This window comes from Microtus oregoni, unplaced genomic scaffold, assembly GCF_018167655.1.
Source record: "Microtus oregoni isolate MIOR12 unplaced genomic scaffold, Mior012 000042F_ref0000377, whole genome shotgun sequence".
Taxonomy (NCBI): Eukaryota; Metazoa; Chordata; class Mammalia; order Rodentia; family Cricetidae; genus Microtus; species Microtus oregoni.
Genome location: NW_024543209.1, coordinates 17,120,261 through 17,138,544, shown reverse-complemented (window position 1 = coordinate 17,138,544; position 18,284 = coordinate 17,120,261). Strand labels below are relative to the sequence as shown.

At 43.6% G+C, this 18,284-nt stretch overlaps 1 protein-coding gene across 1 annotated transcript in view; it reads right to left on the bottom strand.

Moving 5' to 3' along the window:
* Nucleotides 1–7,560: 7,560 nt before the first annotated feature.
* Nucleotides 7,561–18,284, bottom strand: part of Cdkal1 (CDK5 regulatory subunit associated protein 1 like 1) — a 532,123-nt gene continuing 521,399 nt past the window's right edge. The window contains 2 exon segments of the mRNA XM_041633005.1: nucleotides 7,561–8,554; nucleotides 8,556–8,711. Coding sequence (XP_041488939.1) covers nucleotides 8,519–8,554; nucleotides 8,556–8,711 — 192 coding nt within the window. The 3' untranslated portion in view covers nucleotides 7,561–8,518.

The following is an 18,284-nucleotide window of genomic DNA, read 5'->3' as shown; positions in this document are numbered from 1 at the left end:
CTTTCTTTTTGATTTGGAAGTTGACAGCATTAAAAACATTCTTCTACCTGAATTTGCACCATTTTGAGCCACTCCACTTTCTTGCAACTTTTTTTTTTTTAATCATTTTCACGGCTCTGGGCAATCTAATCAGCTTGATAAGATTAAATGTCTTAGACCCGTGTCCAGCTGACTTTTGCTTAAGATTGGTACATTCAACCTTCCTGTCTTCAAAAGCCTCAGAGGATCTTGGTCAAGGGAGGAAAAAAAAGGGGGGGGGGAGTCTTAACTGAAGGCTTGGTGACTTTATTTTGCATGGATGGGGTCAGAGACCCTACATTTAGGAGGTGTACAAGCGAAGAAAACTATTGGAGAATCAGATATTAAAAGCAAACAAAAATGGGGCAGACAGAGCAGTGACAGATGACAAGCACAGCAGATCTCCCTTTGTGGGGAGGGCTTCCTTTTAATACGGCATTCTGATAAAACACTCCAAACCCCACCTGTGCGCTGGCAAATTCTGTGTCAACTTGACATAAACTATAGCCATCTGAGAGGAAAAACCTGCAATTAAGAAAATGTTTCCATGAGATTGGGCTGTGGGCAAGCCTGTAGGGCATTTTCTTATTTAGTGATTGCTGTGGGAGGGCCCAGCCCATTGTGGGTAATACCACCCTGGGCTGGTGGTCCTGGGTTCTATGAGAAAGCAGATTGAGCAAATCAGTAAGCAGCACCCCTCCAAGGCCTCTGCATCAGTTCCTACCTGAGGTTTCATGCATAGTTTGAGTTCCTGCCTTGCTTTCGCTCTATGGACTATGATTCAGGAAGGATATGTAAGCCAAATAAATCCTTTCCTTTCCATGTTGATTTTGGCCATGTGTTTCATCATGGCATTTAGAGACCCTAGAGAAGACACTGTCCATCATGAATGTCACGAAAGAGAATCTGAGCTGCAGAAATGGTTCAGGTGCGTGAGGCCCTGAGGTCATTCTCCAATGCCCATGTGAAAAATTAGGTGTGGTGCCACGTGCCTGTGCCCTAGTACCGTGGAGATGAAGACAGAAGGATCACTGGTGGGGTGTGGGCTGGCCAGTAAACCCAGTCTAATCAGCAAGCCTTAGGACCCAGTGAGAACACTTGTCTCAAAAAACAGTGGCCAGCTCCTGGGGAATCACATCTGAGACTGACCTCTAGCCTCTACATGCAAGAGTGAACACATGTGCCCACACCTACACACACACAGAGAGAGAGAAAGAGAGAGAGAGAGAGAGTCATAATAAATAATCTTACTTACAAACAATAAAAATTGAAAGTTAAAAAGGATACTTTAAAAGATCCCTATTTCTGATATTGGACCAGTGCTGAGCCCATAAGCTCCATCTGCTCCTTTGAAATTTTGTTTGACTTCCAGGTGAGCTCTCGGATATGGAATGAAATGAGACAGGCTATTGACTCTCCACCACTGTTTCCTGGAACAGAGTGTCCTGTAATAAGGCCCAAGGCATGGAGTTGGGGCTGAACTCTGGTATGGTTTTTTCCAGTGTTGTAAAATGGCAGCTTTAAGCACTTTCATGGGCCAGTACTAGAAATTTAGACTCTTCCTATGAAGTTTATAAAGGAGGACGGTAGACCATGAGGTGGTACTTCCAGTAGCAGAAGTCAGTCTCTTAGCTCTCAACTGATTTCAAGTAGGGTTGTAGAATGCACACAGGCTGCAAACACCCCCCCACCCCCCCCACACCACACCACATACACACACACACACCACACCCCCCCACATACACACCCACATCACACACACACACACCACACACATACATACACATACACCACATACACACATATACCATACACACATATCAAATACAGACACACCATACACACACACCACACACACACCACACACATACACACCTTACACACACACACACCCCACACCACACACACTACACACACACATACACACCCACACCACACCCACACCACACACACACACACACCACACACATACATACACATACACCACACACACATATACCACACACACATATCAAATACACACACACACCACACCACACACATACACACATACCTTACACACACACCCCACACCACACAAACACACACATACACACCCACACCATACACATACACACACACATACACACACTACAGAAACAAACAACCAAGAACATCTGCTTTCTACAATCACAACATCCTAAGAGAGTTACCAAGGATGACGTTTTTGGTAAATATTCCTATCTGTTTATTAAGAACAAAGGTCTTGCATGCTTAGCAGAACAGGTGTGGTAAAAACTCGAGATACAGAATGATGGCATCAATTGTTTAAATCACTGTAGATGCGTGGAGAAGGTAGCAGGTGTTAGAGGGATAAAGAGTTGCTAGGTTCTCCGAACTACTCTGTGTGGAAATGCCAAAGGAAAGATTAGGTGAGGATAAGAAATTCTCAACAACAAAGGTGGGCTTGGGTCTTACTGAGGCCCTTTCTTAATTAAAAGAATGATGTGATCCACACATCCAGTTCTGTCTCTGCCTTACAGCGACAGTCCCAAGACAGATGGGACCAGAGAGTCAGCAGTGACATGAGTGTCAGACATAACATTAAGAATAGGGACCACTAGGACCTGACTGAGCTGAGGGCTGCCCACGACACTTCTGAAAATGGCCACCATAAGAAATTCGGCTGTGGACAAAGGAATAAAACCAAAAGCAGGGATTTAACTTTGTAGGCCTTGCTTCAAGGACTTCAAGAAAGCAATGGTTTATTGTATGTTTCTAGAAGTGTCGAAAGTAAACTGGGAGATGCTCACTGACCCAGATTATAAGTAAGAGAAGCAGCATTTTCATACGGTCACTGCTGATTTTACCAAATGGGGACCTCTCCATAGCCTGCAAGAATAAGAAGTTGTTCCGAAGGTAGCACAATAGCTCTTCCTTGGCTATTGCACAAAATCTATTTCTTAGCACAGCGTCAAAATTTTGGGTTTTTGTTGTTGCTGCTGGTGTTTTGTTTTGCTGGCTTCAAAAAATATATAAATCCTATTTAGTGTGCTCGGGGACAGGCAAGCACACGTGTAATGCCATCCCTTCCTCTGCTACTTCCTTCTTGCATGTGTATCATTAGTACTGGCAGCTTTAGATGCTCAAAAGCTAGGGAAACTGAGATCTAGTGACACCCTGCACTCACCTTCTCTACCATTGTGGTGTTTGGACTATAGAGCACAGAAAACAGTACTGGGTGGACAGACACAGCAGTCAGCTTCTGCCTTCTCTTCTCGAGGCGGGGCTGGGGAGGGCAGGGCTTACCGGGCCGCCCTTTGAATCCAGGTGCCCTTTTCATCTTTGGCCACTGACAGCCTCCTTCTTGATCTCAGATCAGCCTTTCAAACTTGCGCTTGCACTTCTGCATTAATTTGATCTCTTCAAATGCAGCTGCAATCCATTTTCTTTGAATTTTCCTGCCTTTGCTGAATTTGTTAGAGTCCAGACCCAAAGTCCCTTGAGGCAGGAATCTTTTTATTCCCTATATAATTCTTTTGAGTGGTCATGTGTTGGCATCAGAATCTAAACTAACTTTTATTTAAGTTGGGTTTTGCCCCTAACTAGTGTGAAGCTCCCTGGAAAGCCATTACCCATGCTGGAGAGATGGACTGATTGCACTCTCTTTGTCTCCTTATTACCCTCTTTATATGAGTATCAGTAAAAACTTGGGAATCAGTTCCCATTAATTACCAAATTAAGAATATCATCGGATTGCATCTGAAACAGATACAACAGATATTTTCCATGCTTTTCTAAATCTATCTGCTATCCCCAACAATTTGCTAAAAAGCAATTTGCTGAAAGTGATGATTTAGTGCTAATTTTTAGTCTGTGACTATAAAAGTTCATAGAACCCATCTCCACAATGGCACATGTCGTTTGGGACCAGCTGAATCTATGCTCCCATTCCAAAGCCACTTCAATTTGACTCAGAATAAACTAGCTCACATCTCTTTGGAAGTGCTAGCATCTTTTGCTGCTATAGTGGCTAATGTTCTTCAAGGAGAGGAAGTGACACATGTCAGGGACATCGTGTATTTTTGTTTAGAGAAGGTCTCACTGCTGGCCTAGAACTCACTATGTAGACCAGGCTGGCTTCAAACTCAGTAGACTGCTTCTGCCTCCTGTATTCCTGGACTAAATGCATATACCAACACAAGCACTTAAGGACATAGTATTTTATATGCACAATATCCTTCAATATATGTCTCAACACCATTTTCTGTTTTATAGAAGAGACTCTAAGAGAGAAAGTCGCCTGGTTAAACCCCAGGTTTGCTGATGATAAACTCTTATGCCTTTTCCTTTTTTTGCCTAATATGTGTACTGGAGACCACTGGGACCTATGTTCTATTGACTCAGCTCCTTAACTCCTTTACAGTTTCAAAACCATTTAGACCAAACTCTATGGTGGGCTAAGGACAAATTATTCCCAACTGGGCATAGTGTCATAAGCCTTTAATCCCAGCACCTGGGAGGCAGAGGCAGGAGGATCTTTGTGAGTTCATGGCCAGTCTGCTTTATTTTGTTTTGAAGTGAAATTCTATCTCAAAAATAAAAAGAGAGATAGAGAAAGAAAGGAAAGAGAGAAAGAGAGAAAGAAGGGCAAAAAGAACAAGGGTTTTAAAGATTTACGGCCCAAGAAGCTATCTTGAAGTAATAGGTACAGTCGGTTCAGTGGCTCTGATCGCTGAACTCAGGCAAACGCTGCGAAGCAGCAATTCCACTCCTCACTATACATTCTGCACACACTTATCCACGTGTGTCAGAGCATCTTCATAGTAAGATGGCTCAAGATGAAGAGGGTCAGAAGCAAATATAGAATGGGTAAACACTGGGTATTTGGGACAGTAGAATACTATTCAGCAATAAATGCCAATGACTCGTTGCTACATGTGACCATCAGAGTGAGTTTCCCAATGCTGAGCAAAAGGCAGGCATGAAACAGTTTGGCTGTGTTTATGTTAATGCCATAAACAGGAGAGTTAGAGATAACGGCAGTGGTTGTGATTTCTGGGGTTAATGGGTGGGAAGTTGTCTGAGTGGCCTACCAGTGCTGCCTTAAAATGTAACTCACTTTATAGAAATTCTTCCAAGTTAAATTTTCTTGCATGAATTTTTACTTCAGTAGCCTCTCTCTCTCTCTCTCTCTCTCTCTCTCTCTCTCTCTCTCTCTCTCTCTCTCTCTGTCTCTGGAGCTCTGACTGTCCTGGAGCTCTGTTTCCTAAACTAAAGTGGCCTTGAACTCACAGAGATCGAACTGCCTCTGCCTCCTGAGTGCTGTGATTAAAGGTGTGCACCACTATTTCATGGCTTATGTTTCCTTCTTAAAAGAGAAAAGACACAGCCTATATAGGTCGTGTCCTACGTTGGCAGACTATTGGTATGAGTTGGATCATGGTATGAACACAGCCCTTAATGCCAACAGCTGATATAACAGCGCACTTCTTGCTTGTTGATGCACATGCAACTGGACCTGGCATGGACCAAGGCTGAGGAAAATTTCATTCCTCCACAAAAGTCCGCCATCACCACAGTGGTAGGTAGAGCACGTGGCCAACTGTATACTGGTTACTTTTAACCCGGCAACACAAAGACATCATTTTTGCACCATATGCCCTGTTTAAAAAGGGCATACAGGTATGCTTAGCTTCAAAGAAAAGCCATGTAGCTGAAGTGGACAGGAAGGGGGCAAGATGGAAAGGCAACAGTGTCACTGATGGCCACATCTGCTTCGGCATCAGCCACACTCAGACCTGTCCCTGGAGAACCGTGTTTACACGCCCAGCAATGACTCACATGTAGAATGGTCTTCTCTTTCCCCCTCAAGCAGTAGGTCCCAGGAAAGAGCAAGCCAGATTTCCAGGCCACTGCTGTCCCCTGTGCAAACTGGTCACCACCAGGGCAATAATGCACATGGTGTATGACAGTGCTGACAGTCAAGGCATGACTGGTCCTTCTGTGGACCCAAGAGCACAGTGGGGTCATAGTCGTGGAGAGTCCTGAGCACAGGAACCAGCCTTGAGGGCTCTTAGGGCATCAGTGGGGCTACTGAGTATCTGAGAGTGTCATTCTCTCACAGGTAGAAAAAATGGAGGAGGACTAGGAGAGAAGAAAGAAGAAAGCAGAGGATTAGAAGGGAGGGATGGGTGGGGACGAGGGAGGAAGAGAGGCAGGGGTAGGAAAGCAGAAATAAAGAGAAAAACTGCCTCTAACAAGCTACAGGTGGAAAGCTCTCCTGCCTTATGTAGGGTGGCTCCTGCTTGGGAAAGCATTCTAAGGTTTGCTAGGTTTATATTAAATAAGTACCACACCGGATCTCACTGCTTACCAACAAAGCAATGACGACACCTCTAAAAAAAGGCGGTCAGTGGTAGCTGCTGCTACATCTCCCAGTCTCTGCTACCACGGAGGTGTGCTCCAAGGCCTGCCGCAGTACTCAGAGGGCACGGGTAGTTCTTTGCCCTTCTGAATCTTAGTGTACATGATGAATAAGTATGCACACATTTCAAACGTGTATGAAGGTCAGACAACTCAAGTGTCAGTCCTTGCCTTCTGCTTTGCTTGGAGCGGGGTCCCTTCTTTATAACACATACAGCAGTGTTGTCTGGCTTGTAAGGTTCTGGGAATTCTCCTGTTTCTGACTTCTGCAATGCCATAGGAGATAGACCTATAGATGCATGCTATATTACTTCTGATCTCTGTGGGCTCTGAGAATCGAGACTCAGGTTCCTAGGCATGCATAACAAGTACTTTATCCACTGGTCTTCTTCCTGAGCCCCAATCTTTGACTGCCCTTTAAGAACTGGCTGGTGGTTTCCCTTTCATTGAAAGCTTTAGTTAGAAACTTATTCCTTACAGATGCTTCATGTAGTTACATTGCAAGCACAGGCTTTGACCAAAAAAGCAAAAAGGAGGGACGAGAGCCAGGGCTGCAGCTCCCCTCAACACAATGCAGTGCTTTCCTCATAGAAATCTGCACATGGTAGATTTAGGAGAACTGTGCTAGAAATGAGTGCATGTGTGTGCAGCTGCACGTGTTAGAAATGAGTGCTTGTGTGTGCAGCTGTGTGTGTTAGAAATGAGTGCATGTGTGTGCAGCTGTGTGTGTTAGAAATGAGTGCATGTGTGTGCAGCTGTGTGTGTTAGAAATGAGTGCTTGTGTGTGCAGCTGTGTGTGTTAGAAACGAGTGCTTGTGTGTGCAGCTGCGCGTGTTAGAAATGAGTGCATGTGTGTGCAGCTGTGTGTGTTAGAAATGAGTGCTTGTGTGTGCAGCTGTGTGTGTTAGAAATGAGTGCTTGTGTGTGCAGCTGCACGTGTTAGAAATGAGTGCATGTGTGTGCAGCTGTGTGTGTTAGAAATGAGTGCTTGTGTGTGCAGCTGTGCGTGTTAGAAATGAGTGCATGTGTGTGCAGCTGTGTGTGTTAGAAATGAGTGCATGTGTGTGCAGCTGCGCGTGTTAGAAATGAGTGCTTGTGTGTGCAGCTGTGCATGTTAGAAACGAGTGCTTGTGTGTGTAACTGTGTGTTCCATAAACGAGTGCTTATGCATGTAGCTGCGCATGCTAGAAACAAGTGCTTGTGTGTGTAGTTGCATGTGCTAGAAACGAGTGCTTGTGGGTGTAGCTGCGCATGTGCTCTTATTTATTTATTTATTTATTTTTAGCCAACTGATGACATTAAATTTGGGGATGGGCTCTTTAGGGGACACATGTAAGGAAGAGCTAACAGGGGATCTAGAGATGAGGGCGATCCTATGGCATCTAAGGGCACTTTGTTTCCCTCAGCCTACCCGATCCAAGTAACTCATTTAAACGCCAATAAAGATGCGGCTTGCTTATCGCACCAACTCCCTTTATTGTGAAAGAAGTCATTTCAGTATGAAAGACTGATGATGTCCGGTCAGACGTGCAGGAAAGAAGCGTCGTCTGTTGGAGAGTTTGTGGGTACGGCAGGCTTGGCTTCCTCACATTTTCTAAAATGCCAGGAAGAGTCCTTTAGGTAGCAGACTTGAGTCCAAGTTCCCAAAAAAGGTTCCTATATAAACTTTTCAGGAACACATGTGCTGTGGAAAAGATGTTTGTAGCACAGGGACTCCAAACACAGACTGAAGAGTGTTTATTAAGGGCTGGATGTTCTTCCACACCAGGAAAGGGTGGTCAGAGTCACTGATGGTCAGAGCCACTGCACACTTAGGGTGGGACTTAATGATTGGAGATTAAAAGAAAAAAAATGCAACCACTTGCATTTGTTGCTAAAGAGTCAAAAGGAGTTTGATGAGAAAGACATGTTCCAGAAGCTGTGATTTGAGGTCAAATGGCTCAGCTCAATGTGAGACAGGGTGAGCCTCATTAAGAAGGGATCCAGACCCGGCAGCATGACCAGTTCAGACGACTGCCTGCCTCTTGAGAACTGGGGTGGTTGCTTTCCCCAAGATTTTAATTAGAAACTTACTCCTCGTGAACGCTTCACTTACTTACGTTGTAAGCACAGACTCTGGCCAGAAATGCAAAAAGAAGAGCAATGAGAGCCAGGCCTGCAGCTACTCTCACTGCGGAGTCACGCTGGGACATCCGCAGCCTAATTCTGGAATATGCCGACTCACGCCGAGTTGGAGCACAGCTGTCTGAAGTTGGCTTCGGATGATCCCCAAACCGATTTCTGAATTCCTATAAAGAGAGAAACAGGTAAGAAAAATACATTTCAGAAAACATTCCTGCAGTTATATCAGCTATGGTTCCTTATTCTTTCAACACATTTAGATGCCCTGCACGGTTCAGGTAGCCCCACACATGTATGGAAAAGCCAGCTTTCTCTGAAGATTAGAACACAGTCTTGATATTTTAGACTACATGGAAGACATTTTGTTCATCAAACACACCCGTGAGGACAGACATTCTAAGGTGGCCACCACTGCTACTGGGGAAAGGCTGAGTCCATCTCCAGGTAGGCCCATAAAGGTCTACGTGACCAGAGGGGCCCAATCCATAGAGTTCCCTCCATTTACCCTGGTGGGCCAGACACAGAAAAGCCGGGAAAACCCAGCTCGAGGAGAGTGCAAAGGGTGAGTTAACATGACTGCTCTGCTTCTTTTATTTTGGGGTAGGGAGGAACTCCATTCAGCAAGGCTTCTACTCTGACAAGGGAAAAGTAGGGGGAGGAACACTGCTACTCTCACGGCAGTTTTAACATTTCACAGCACACATTGTCTCTATTGTATGCGATTTTTCCAAACAATGCCTCTACACAGCATGGACATAGCATGGGATGGCGAGATGTGCAGACAGGAGGATCACAGAAGATGAAGAAAAGGCAGAGGCAGCGCAGCATGCATCAGCATAAGCACAGCTGTCCTCCAGCAACCACTGGATTCTCTTGTGCCTCCATTCTGAGTGCTGTGAGTCCTGAGCAACTTGGTCTACTGTGTAAAAGTGTTCCTCCCCACAGCACACATACTGGCCGTGGCCTGAGAGCAGAGAGTAGCAAAGGCACAACTTGGTAATAGATGAAGAGAGAGATATTAAAGACCGGAAGACATCTGATTAGGACAAGGGCAGAAGCAAGAAAGGAATCTGGAGTCTGAAGAGATGACTCAGTGGTTAAGAGCTTGCTGCTCCTGCAGGGAACCTAGTGTTCCGTTCTCAGCACTCATGTGGGCAGCTCACGACCACCGATAACTCCAGCACCAGGGGATCTGACGCTCCCTTCTGGACTCAGAGATTACCACACTCACGTGCACAAACTCCACATAAATACACACACACACACACACACACACACACACACACACACACACAATTTAAAGCAGAACAGAAATGTAGAAATGGAGGCAATGTTTATGACCCAGTTTCTAAGCTTTTATTTATACCTCATTCGTGTGGAAGAACTTGCTTTCACTGTTGGAGACTCACTGGAACTTAAAGTTGTTGGCTACCAGGGTGACTTTCTCAACTCCAACTACAATCTTTGTTTCTGCACTTCTCAGGCATTTAGGCCCATGCTGCCCTGCTGATCTCTATGCACTGGGAGTCTTTATTAGGGAGCCACTCCTTTATCAGGGAGACAGCTCTTCTGTGAAGCTGACTTTTGTGGCGTTTGGTACAAGCATCCACTTCAATTGACTGAAGGAGCTCTTAAGAATGGTACTTATGGGGCTGGAAAGATGACTCAGCGGTTAAGGGCATTGCCTGCTCTTCCAAATGTCCTAAGTTCAATTCCCAGCAACCACATGGTGGCTCGCAACCATCTGTAATGATGTTTTGTGCCTTCTTCTGGCCTCTAGGCATACATGTAGACAGAATATTGTATACATAATAAATAAAAAAAAATTAAAAAAGAATGGTACTTATAATGGGTTTGTAGGTTTTTTTTTTTTTTTTTTTTTTTGGTTTTTCGAGACAGGGTTTCTCTGTCGCTTTGGTGCCTGTCCCGGAACTAGCTCTTGTAGACCAGGCTGGCCTCGAACTCCCAGAGATCTGCCTGCCTCTGCCTCCCGAGTGCTGGGATTAAAGGTGTGCGCCACCACCGCCCGGCTGGGTTTGTAGGTTTTAATAATAACTAGGAGTTATTTGTATGAAACTGCCATCAAGAAACTCTTAAAACTGATACATTCAGGGCCGGGCGGTGGTGGCACACACCTTTAATCCCAGCACTCAGGAGGCAGAGGCAGGCGGATCTCTGGGAGTTCGAGGCCAGCCTGGTCTACAAGAGCTAGTTCCAGGCAGGAACCAAAAACTACAGAGAAACCCTGTCTTGAGAAATTTAAAAAAAAAAAAAAAAAAAAAACAAAACTGACACATTCAGTAAAGTAACAGCAGTAGCCGTTTTGGAAACTTGCTATGTATATAGGAGGTCTCTCACACTTTACACATTTTTGGTCCTAGGACTAGGTGGAATGTAACCTAGCTCGGTATGATGACTAGGGAAGAGGCTAAGCTTTAATCTTCCTATCACAGCACACATCAGGGATGTTTCCAGTCACCTGTAAATAAGAAAGTGATGTCCGGTACCTCCTGACTATCAAACTGACTGTTATGAACCCAGGTTTCTAGCAAATAGGCTTTCGGCACCCTCCCCGATGCTGTACCCTGGGAGGCAAGGGTGGCATCTCCTGTTTCTCTACAGACGGCCATTCCAGGAAAGCCAGGCTCGATCAGGCACAGCCATTTCTTGCTGCATGTCTTAACGTTTTGAGCCACATTGAGACTGTATCTGTACAAGAAGCACAGCTGGATTGTCTCAGAGCACACACATACACATGTGCACGCATACATACACAATCAACATGCTTATTAGAACACGCTGCAAAATGCATTTTAATGAGGAACAGTTGGTCTGGTTCTGCTCAAATGAAAGACAGCCCTGTAAGAGAGTCACCACCTGCCTTCCCAGCTTGTACAGCAGCTTCTAAATGAGTTCTTCTGTCCCCGACACTGGCAGGTGTTGCCAGGGCCCCGCAATGATATCCCAGTGCCAGCTCCTTCCCTTGAACTGACAGACAGTGTCATTCCCTGTGATTCGAACTATTAGGAGATAACAGCACATACAGTGACCAAGGGCACCAAACTATCTCAATTATTCTTCTAGACTTCCCCTAAACTGGGAACATGCTACTATCATAAGAGTCTTTGATTTTCATAACATGGGAACATGCTACTGTCAGAGGAGTCCTTGATTATCACCAAACCAAGGATGTTTCTAGTTCTTGAAGTCTATATTTAAGATGTTACATGCAGAGTCTGCCAGCTTAACAGGCACAGTGGAATATACAGGACCAGCAGATTGAAATTAGGAATTAATTGGGCCTTTTCACTTGAAAACCTGTCACACAGTCACACATTGAGAATACACCATCAACTTCCCTGTATCACTTTTAGGCATGAGTGATTCAAGATCAGATATTATTGAGATGAAGTCCCCCCACCAATGCTTAATTGTTATCAAATCATTAAAATTGCAGAGGAAAAATTTTAAACATGAACATTACACAAACTCTCCCTCTCATCTTAGTATCCTAGATTTTTTTAATCTTATTTTGGTGATAGCAAAGGCTTGTGTTTACTTTATTAATAAGATTGAACATAAATTATTAAGCTATTGACTGCATGATCAAAGAAATTTCAGATTATATTCTGAATAATTTTGCTTTGACATCCACCAAAGGAATAGATCTAATGTGTCCCTGCATGGCCTCAGTGGCCCCTCTCTTTCAGGATGCCCACCCCTCGGATGTGAACTGTGCCTAGTGAGACAAACCCAAGCCCAGCATCTGCCTGTCACCTCATTATGACTTCTGGGGAGTCTGCATTTCGTCTGACTCAAGGGACATGAAAAAAAACCTTCCAAGCTCTGAACTTCTTTTAAAGGACTGAAGACATTTCTTATGTGTAAATTTTTCTCATGCCTCATTCAGAAGCACAGTTAACAGCTTGAAGTGCAAACTAAGAAGGATGGATGATATGTTTGATAGCCCCTGTCTCAAGATAAGTAAGACTTTCTATCAGCCCTATCTCCTAAGGGCCTACTGAGCCCATGCACATGCCCATTGCAAGGCAGCATCCAGGAAAGAATCTCAAGAGCTGAGTTTTTGCTTTGAATATAAAATTATTTTCAAGTCAGAAAGTGATCTCTGCCATAACTGAATTTTAATTCTTCAAATATAAACTTCAAGACCTACTTCTTGCTGTAAGCATAGCTCGTTCATCCTCGACACACAGGCAGGCCTTCGTATAAAGGAATAAAGGGCCACACTTTGATCTAAAGTCTATAATCAGTGCCTAGGATAGTAGCAGAAATCTGAGGCCGTTTAGTCTAAATCGGAATAGCATTAATACAAGTTGAAGTTCCATAGGCAGGGCAAGAGATAGGATATTTGAATCTGATCATCTAGTAAGAAATACAATAGGTAAACTGCATTTCTCAGGGAAAGAATATTTGTATCTATATAAAATGTGAACATATACTACTAAGGAACAGGTAGAAATCTCAGTATTCATCAGTTAGTTCTGCCCTCTCCTTTGTACCAGGTGCTGGGTGTCTACTGGAGAATAAGATCTTGGTCAGCAGGGCCAGGATGCATCACTGAAGTCCTTTTGGTATTCTCTCCAACTGGTGCAGGAGGTCCTTCTGTCTATGTGTTGCTTTCATTGGTTAATAAAGGAACTGCTTTGGGCCTATAGCAGAGCTGTAGGGGAACAGAGCTAGGCATGGAAAACTAAACAGAATGCTGGGAGGAAGAAGGCAGAGGGAGAGACACCATGGAGCCACCAGAGACAGACATGCCGAATCTTTGCCAGTAAGCCACTGCCAGGTGGCGATATACAGATTAATAGACATATGTTAAATTAATATAAGAGCCAATAAGAAGTTAGAGCTAATGGGCCAAGTAGTATTTTAATTAATATAGTTTCTGAATGATTATTTCAGGTGTAAGCTAGCAGGGAAGAATAAACAGCCCCCTCCCTCCAACATCCAACCATAGCCAGAGCCATTGTTACTCCAAAGGCATGTACACAGGAGTGGTGAGGATGCTGGGAAATACACGCCTGCAATCATCCAGTGAATCTTCAGGTAATCAATCAAACTAAAATAATTACTACAGAAAGCTTCTTTTCAACTAGGTAACCATGTACCATTTATATTTTAAATGAAAAAGAAGTCATGTGTGATGTTAGTGTCACTGTCATTTGACCTTCTCAGGGATTGCAGGCATTGTTTTCAGTGATGGTTTAACATCACTTGGCTCTATGAGCTGTCTAAAGTGAATAAAGGAGGTAGCAGGTGTTATGCTGTCTCAAAGAGCTTCAGAAAAGATGAACTAATATATAGCAGTATCCTTGATGGCTCATGATGGTGATAGCTATTCATCTTCGAAAGTCTTAGAAAACTGGTTAAGATCATTTCTATGGTATAAACTTACTGTAATTAAAGAATAATTAACTAGGAATTCACACTAAAGTTCCATTATACATTTCCCCCAAATCCTTTCCTAGACAGCCCTCTTTCTACTTTGAACAAAATTTTTATAAAGTAAAAAGTACTGGTCCTACCAAAAGTCATTTAAAATAACTAGGATAAAGTTTAATATGAAGGTTTTCATTATTTCCATCACTACTTCAGGGTAGGGCCCCAAAGATGGTCCCTAGTGGTCCTTGCCGCCTTCTGTCCACACCCCTGGGTCATACTTTCTTCTTGGCTAAACTTACTAACCCACTTTTAGTTAATCATAGATGACAAAATGATGGGTGTTCCATATGAAATACACTTTCCATTTTTTTCTGTTCTCTGCTGCCCATGGTAAACTGGCCTTGTCACGTCATGGGCAGGTTTCAACTACACCGCGCACACAGGCAATCTTGGCTGCCCCACTGGTAAGGAGAGACACCTCACTGAGCTGTACTAGATTTCTGACTCAGAGGAACCTTGAGGAAAAGATTATGACAGAAAGCTAATTTGTTATGCTGCAATAGCAAATAAATTTAAAAGATGTCAAGCAGAGGTCTAGAAACCAACACCAACACAACACATGGAGAAGAGATATATTAATGTCTCAATTAAAGGTCCTAAAAATTTCAAAAAGGATGGCTTTAACAGAATCCACTGGGAGGAAGAAGTCTAAACAAATAAAGGAAACCAACCAGTTTAAATCCACCTCTTTTGTAATTCAGGATTGTGAACTAGACACTCAATGAGGTACTGTTTTAACATACATCAGCATGGCAAAGAGCTTAAGCCTAGGTGCTGGAGAGGTGGCTTAAGAGCAGGGAGCTACTCTTCCAGAGGACCCAGGGACAATCCACAGCACCCCCAGGGGGGGCTCACTACCATCCTTAACTCCAGTCCCAGGGAATCTGACACTGTTGGACCCTCTGCAGGGATGCGATGCAGACACACGTTCAGGCAAAACACTAATATACACACAATCCGATACATTTTACAGTGCAAGTCTAAGCGGATTGAGTGTGGGTGAGACAGCAGAGGGGCTGGGACACATCAACACTGCCGCCATACTGCACGGGCATGGTAGGGAGCACTGCTGTCCAGTGGGAGGGACTTGTAACCTATTGTCACCTATTGACTAGGTGACAATTCCACTTCTGTGTAGTATGCACACTGGGGGAAGCGATGCAGGGAAGTGCCAACCTCACTTCCCCTGTGACTCAGGAGCTGCGTTACAGGGCCAGCAGAGTGTGGGCTTGAGATTAGGGTGGTCAAAGGGAGAAATGGCCCTAGAGGGTAGCACCCAAGGCATGCAGAGCAGACCTCCCGAGGACATCAACTCTCCTTTCCCCAGGAACTAAACTGCCTCTTCTTCAACACTTCTCTTTTGCCACCTTCAGCTCCTAAACTGCTCCATGTCTAATTCTCAGTTAAAAACACGGAGGTCATTTACCACAAATGGGTCTCTCTGGACTAAAATCTCCTGAACTGTCTGCCTCTTTCTGGAAAATCTAGAGGAAAGCCATTTTCCACCCCTTCTAGTTTCTGTCCCTATACTCATGGCCTGCATCCAGCTTCTAAAACAGGTTCCCCATCCACCCCCGATTCTTCTGCTTGCCATTCACTTTAAAACCCCTTGTGGGGGACTGGAGAGATGGCTCAGAGGTTAAGAGCACTGACTGCTCTTCCAAAGGTCCTGAGTTCAATTCCCAGCAACCACATGGTGGCTCACAACCATCTATAATGAGATCTGGTGCCCTCTTCTGGCCTGCAAGCATACATGGAAGGAATGTTGTATACGTAATAAATAAATTAAAAAAAAAAAACAAAACCCTTGTGATTATATTAGGCCCAGTTGAAAAGTTCATTTTAAGGCCAGATGATTAGCAAATTTGACTCCAGCAGAAACTTTTAATTTATTCCTGTCATGTAGCTTAATATAGTCACAAATATGAGGGGTTAGGATAGTGTCTTAGTTAGGGTTTCTATTGCTGGGATGAAACACCATGATCAAAAAGCAAGCTGGAAAGGAAAGGGTTTTTTGACTTATACTTCCATACCATTGTTCATCATTGAAGGAAGTCAGGACAGGAACTCCAAAAAAGGAAGGAACCTGTAGGCAGGGGCTGATGCAGAGACTATAACAGGGTCTTGCTTACTGGCTTGTTTCCCCTGGCTTGCTCAGCCTGCTTTCTTATAAAACCCAGAACGACCAGCCCAGAGATGGTACTACCTAACATAGGCTGGGTCCTCCCCCATCAATTACTAGTTAAGAAAAAGCCTTACTAGCCTACAGAAAGGGAACAGATCTTCACCAACCCCGCATCAGACAGAGGTCTGATCTCCAAAATATACATAGAACTCAAGAAATTGGTCATCAAGAGAACAAATAATTCAATAAAAAAAAATGGAGTACAGACCTTAACAGAGAACTCTCAATGGAGGAATCTAAAAATGACTGAAAGACACTTAAGGCAATGCTCAACATCCTTAGCCATCAGAGAAATGCAAATCAAAACAACTCTGAGATTTCATCTTACACCTGTAAGAATGGCCAAGATCAAAAACACTGATGACAGCTTATGCTGGAGAGAATATGGGGTAAAGGGAACACTCCTGCATTGCTGGTAGGAGTGCAACTTGGTAAAGCTCCTTTGGATATCAGTATGGTGATTTCTCAGAAAATTAGGAAACAAACTTCCTCAAGACCCAGTAATACCACTGTTGGGTATATATCCATAGGATGCTCAATCGTGCCACAAGGACATGTGCTCAACTATGTTCATAGCAGCATTGTCTGTCATAGCCAGAACCTGGAAACAACCTAAATGCCCCTCGACCATAGAATGGATAGGGAAAATGTGGTACATTTACACAATGGAGTACTACACAGCAGAAAAAAATAATAACATCTTGAAATTTGTAGGCAAATGGATGGATCTAGAAAACATCATATTGAGTGTGGTAACCCAGACCCAGAAAGACAAATATCATATGTACTCACTCATAAGTGGCTTTTAGATATAAAGCAAAGAAAACCAGCCTACATTTCACAATCTCAGAGAACCTAGACAACAAAGAGGACCCTAAGAGAGACATACATGGATCTAATCTACATGGGAAGTAGAAAAAGACAAGATCTCTTAGATAAATTGGTATTGTAGGAAGGCTGCTTGTTTGTTTCCCAGCTGCCTGGCAGCTCAGACGTGAAATAATCACACAGAAACTATTTTATTTAAATCACTGCTTGGCCCATTAGCTCTATCTTCTTGTTGACTAACTCTTATATCTTAATTTAACCCATTTCTAGTTATCTGTATATCATCATGAGGCTATGGCTTACTGGGTAAAGTTCCAGCATCTGTGTCTGGCGGGACTACATGTTTTCTCTCTGACTTCATGCCTTCCTTCTCCCAGCATTCAGTTTATTTTCCTCCACCTAGCTCTACTCTACTCTATCAAGCCAAGCCAGTTTCTTTATTAACCAACAGTATTTACAGCATACAGAGGGAAATCCCACATCAAACTGGGAGCATGGGGACCATGGGAGAGGGTTGAAGGAGAGGGGAGAGGTAGGGAGGGGAGGAGAGAAAAATGTATATAGCTCAATAAGGTCAATTAAAAAAAGAAAATCCCTTATAGTTGGATCCTATGAAGCCTCAATTAAGGTTCCCTCCTTTCAGATGACTCTAGCTTGGGTTGACATAAAACTGGCCAACAAATAAAAATAAAGAGATTTACTTACTCTTCACCTCTAAAGGTCACACAAATGGGGAACCGTGATAACTAAGTACTTTTAGGGCTCATATTTTGCCTACCATAGGATCTAACAGTGAGAATAAAGGTACAAAGTAGCTGGTCAATGCAGAAAATGGAGAAATAAACATCTCTATTAGTGTCCATTCACAACTTATCACATTTTATGTGGACTCTCTAGAGCAGTGGTTCTCAACCTCTGGTTGTGACCCCTTTTGGGGGGTGGGGAAATGACCCTTTCACAGGGGTTACCTAAGACCATCAGAAAACAGATATTTACATTATGATTCGTAACAGTAGCAAGATTACAGCAATGAAGTAGCAATGAAATAATTTTACAGATGGTGGTCACCATAACGTGAGGAACTGTATTAAAGGGTCACAGCATTAGGAAGGCTGAGAACCACTGCTCTAGAGTAAGTGCTAGTTTCCTAACGCTAACTGTAATAAACAATCACAATCTAGCTAACTGGCTTAAACAATATACACTTAACATTTATTATCCAAAAAAAAAAAAAACCAGTGAGAAGGCTCTTCAAGTATTCAGA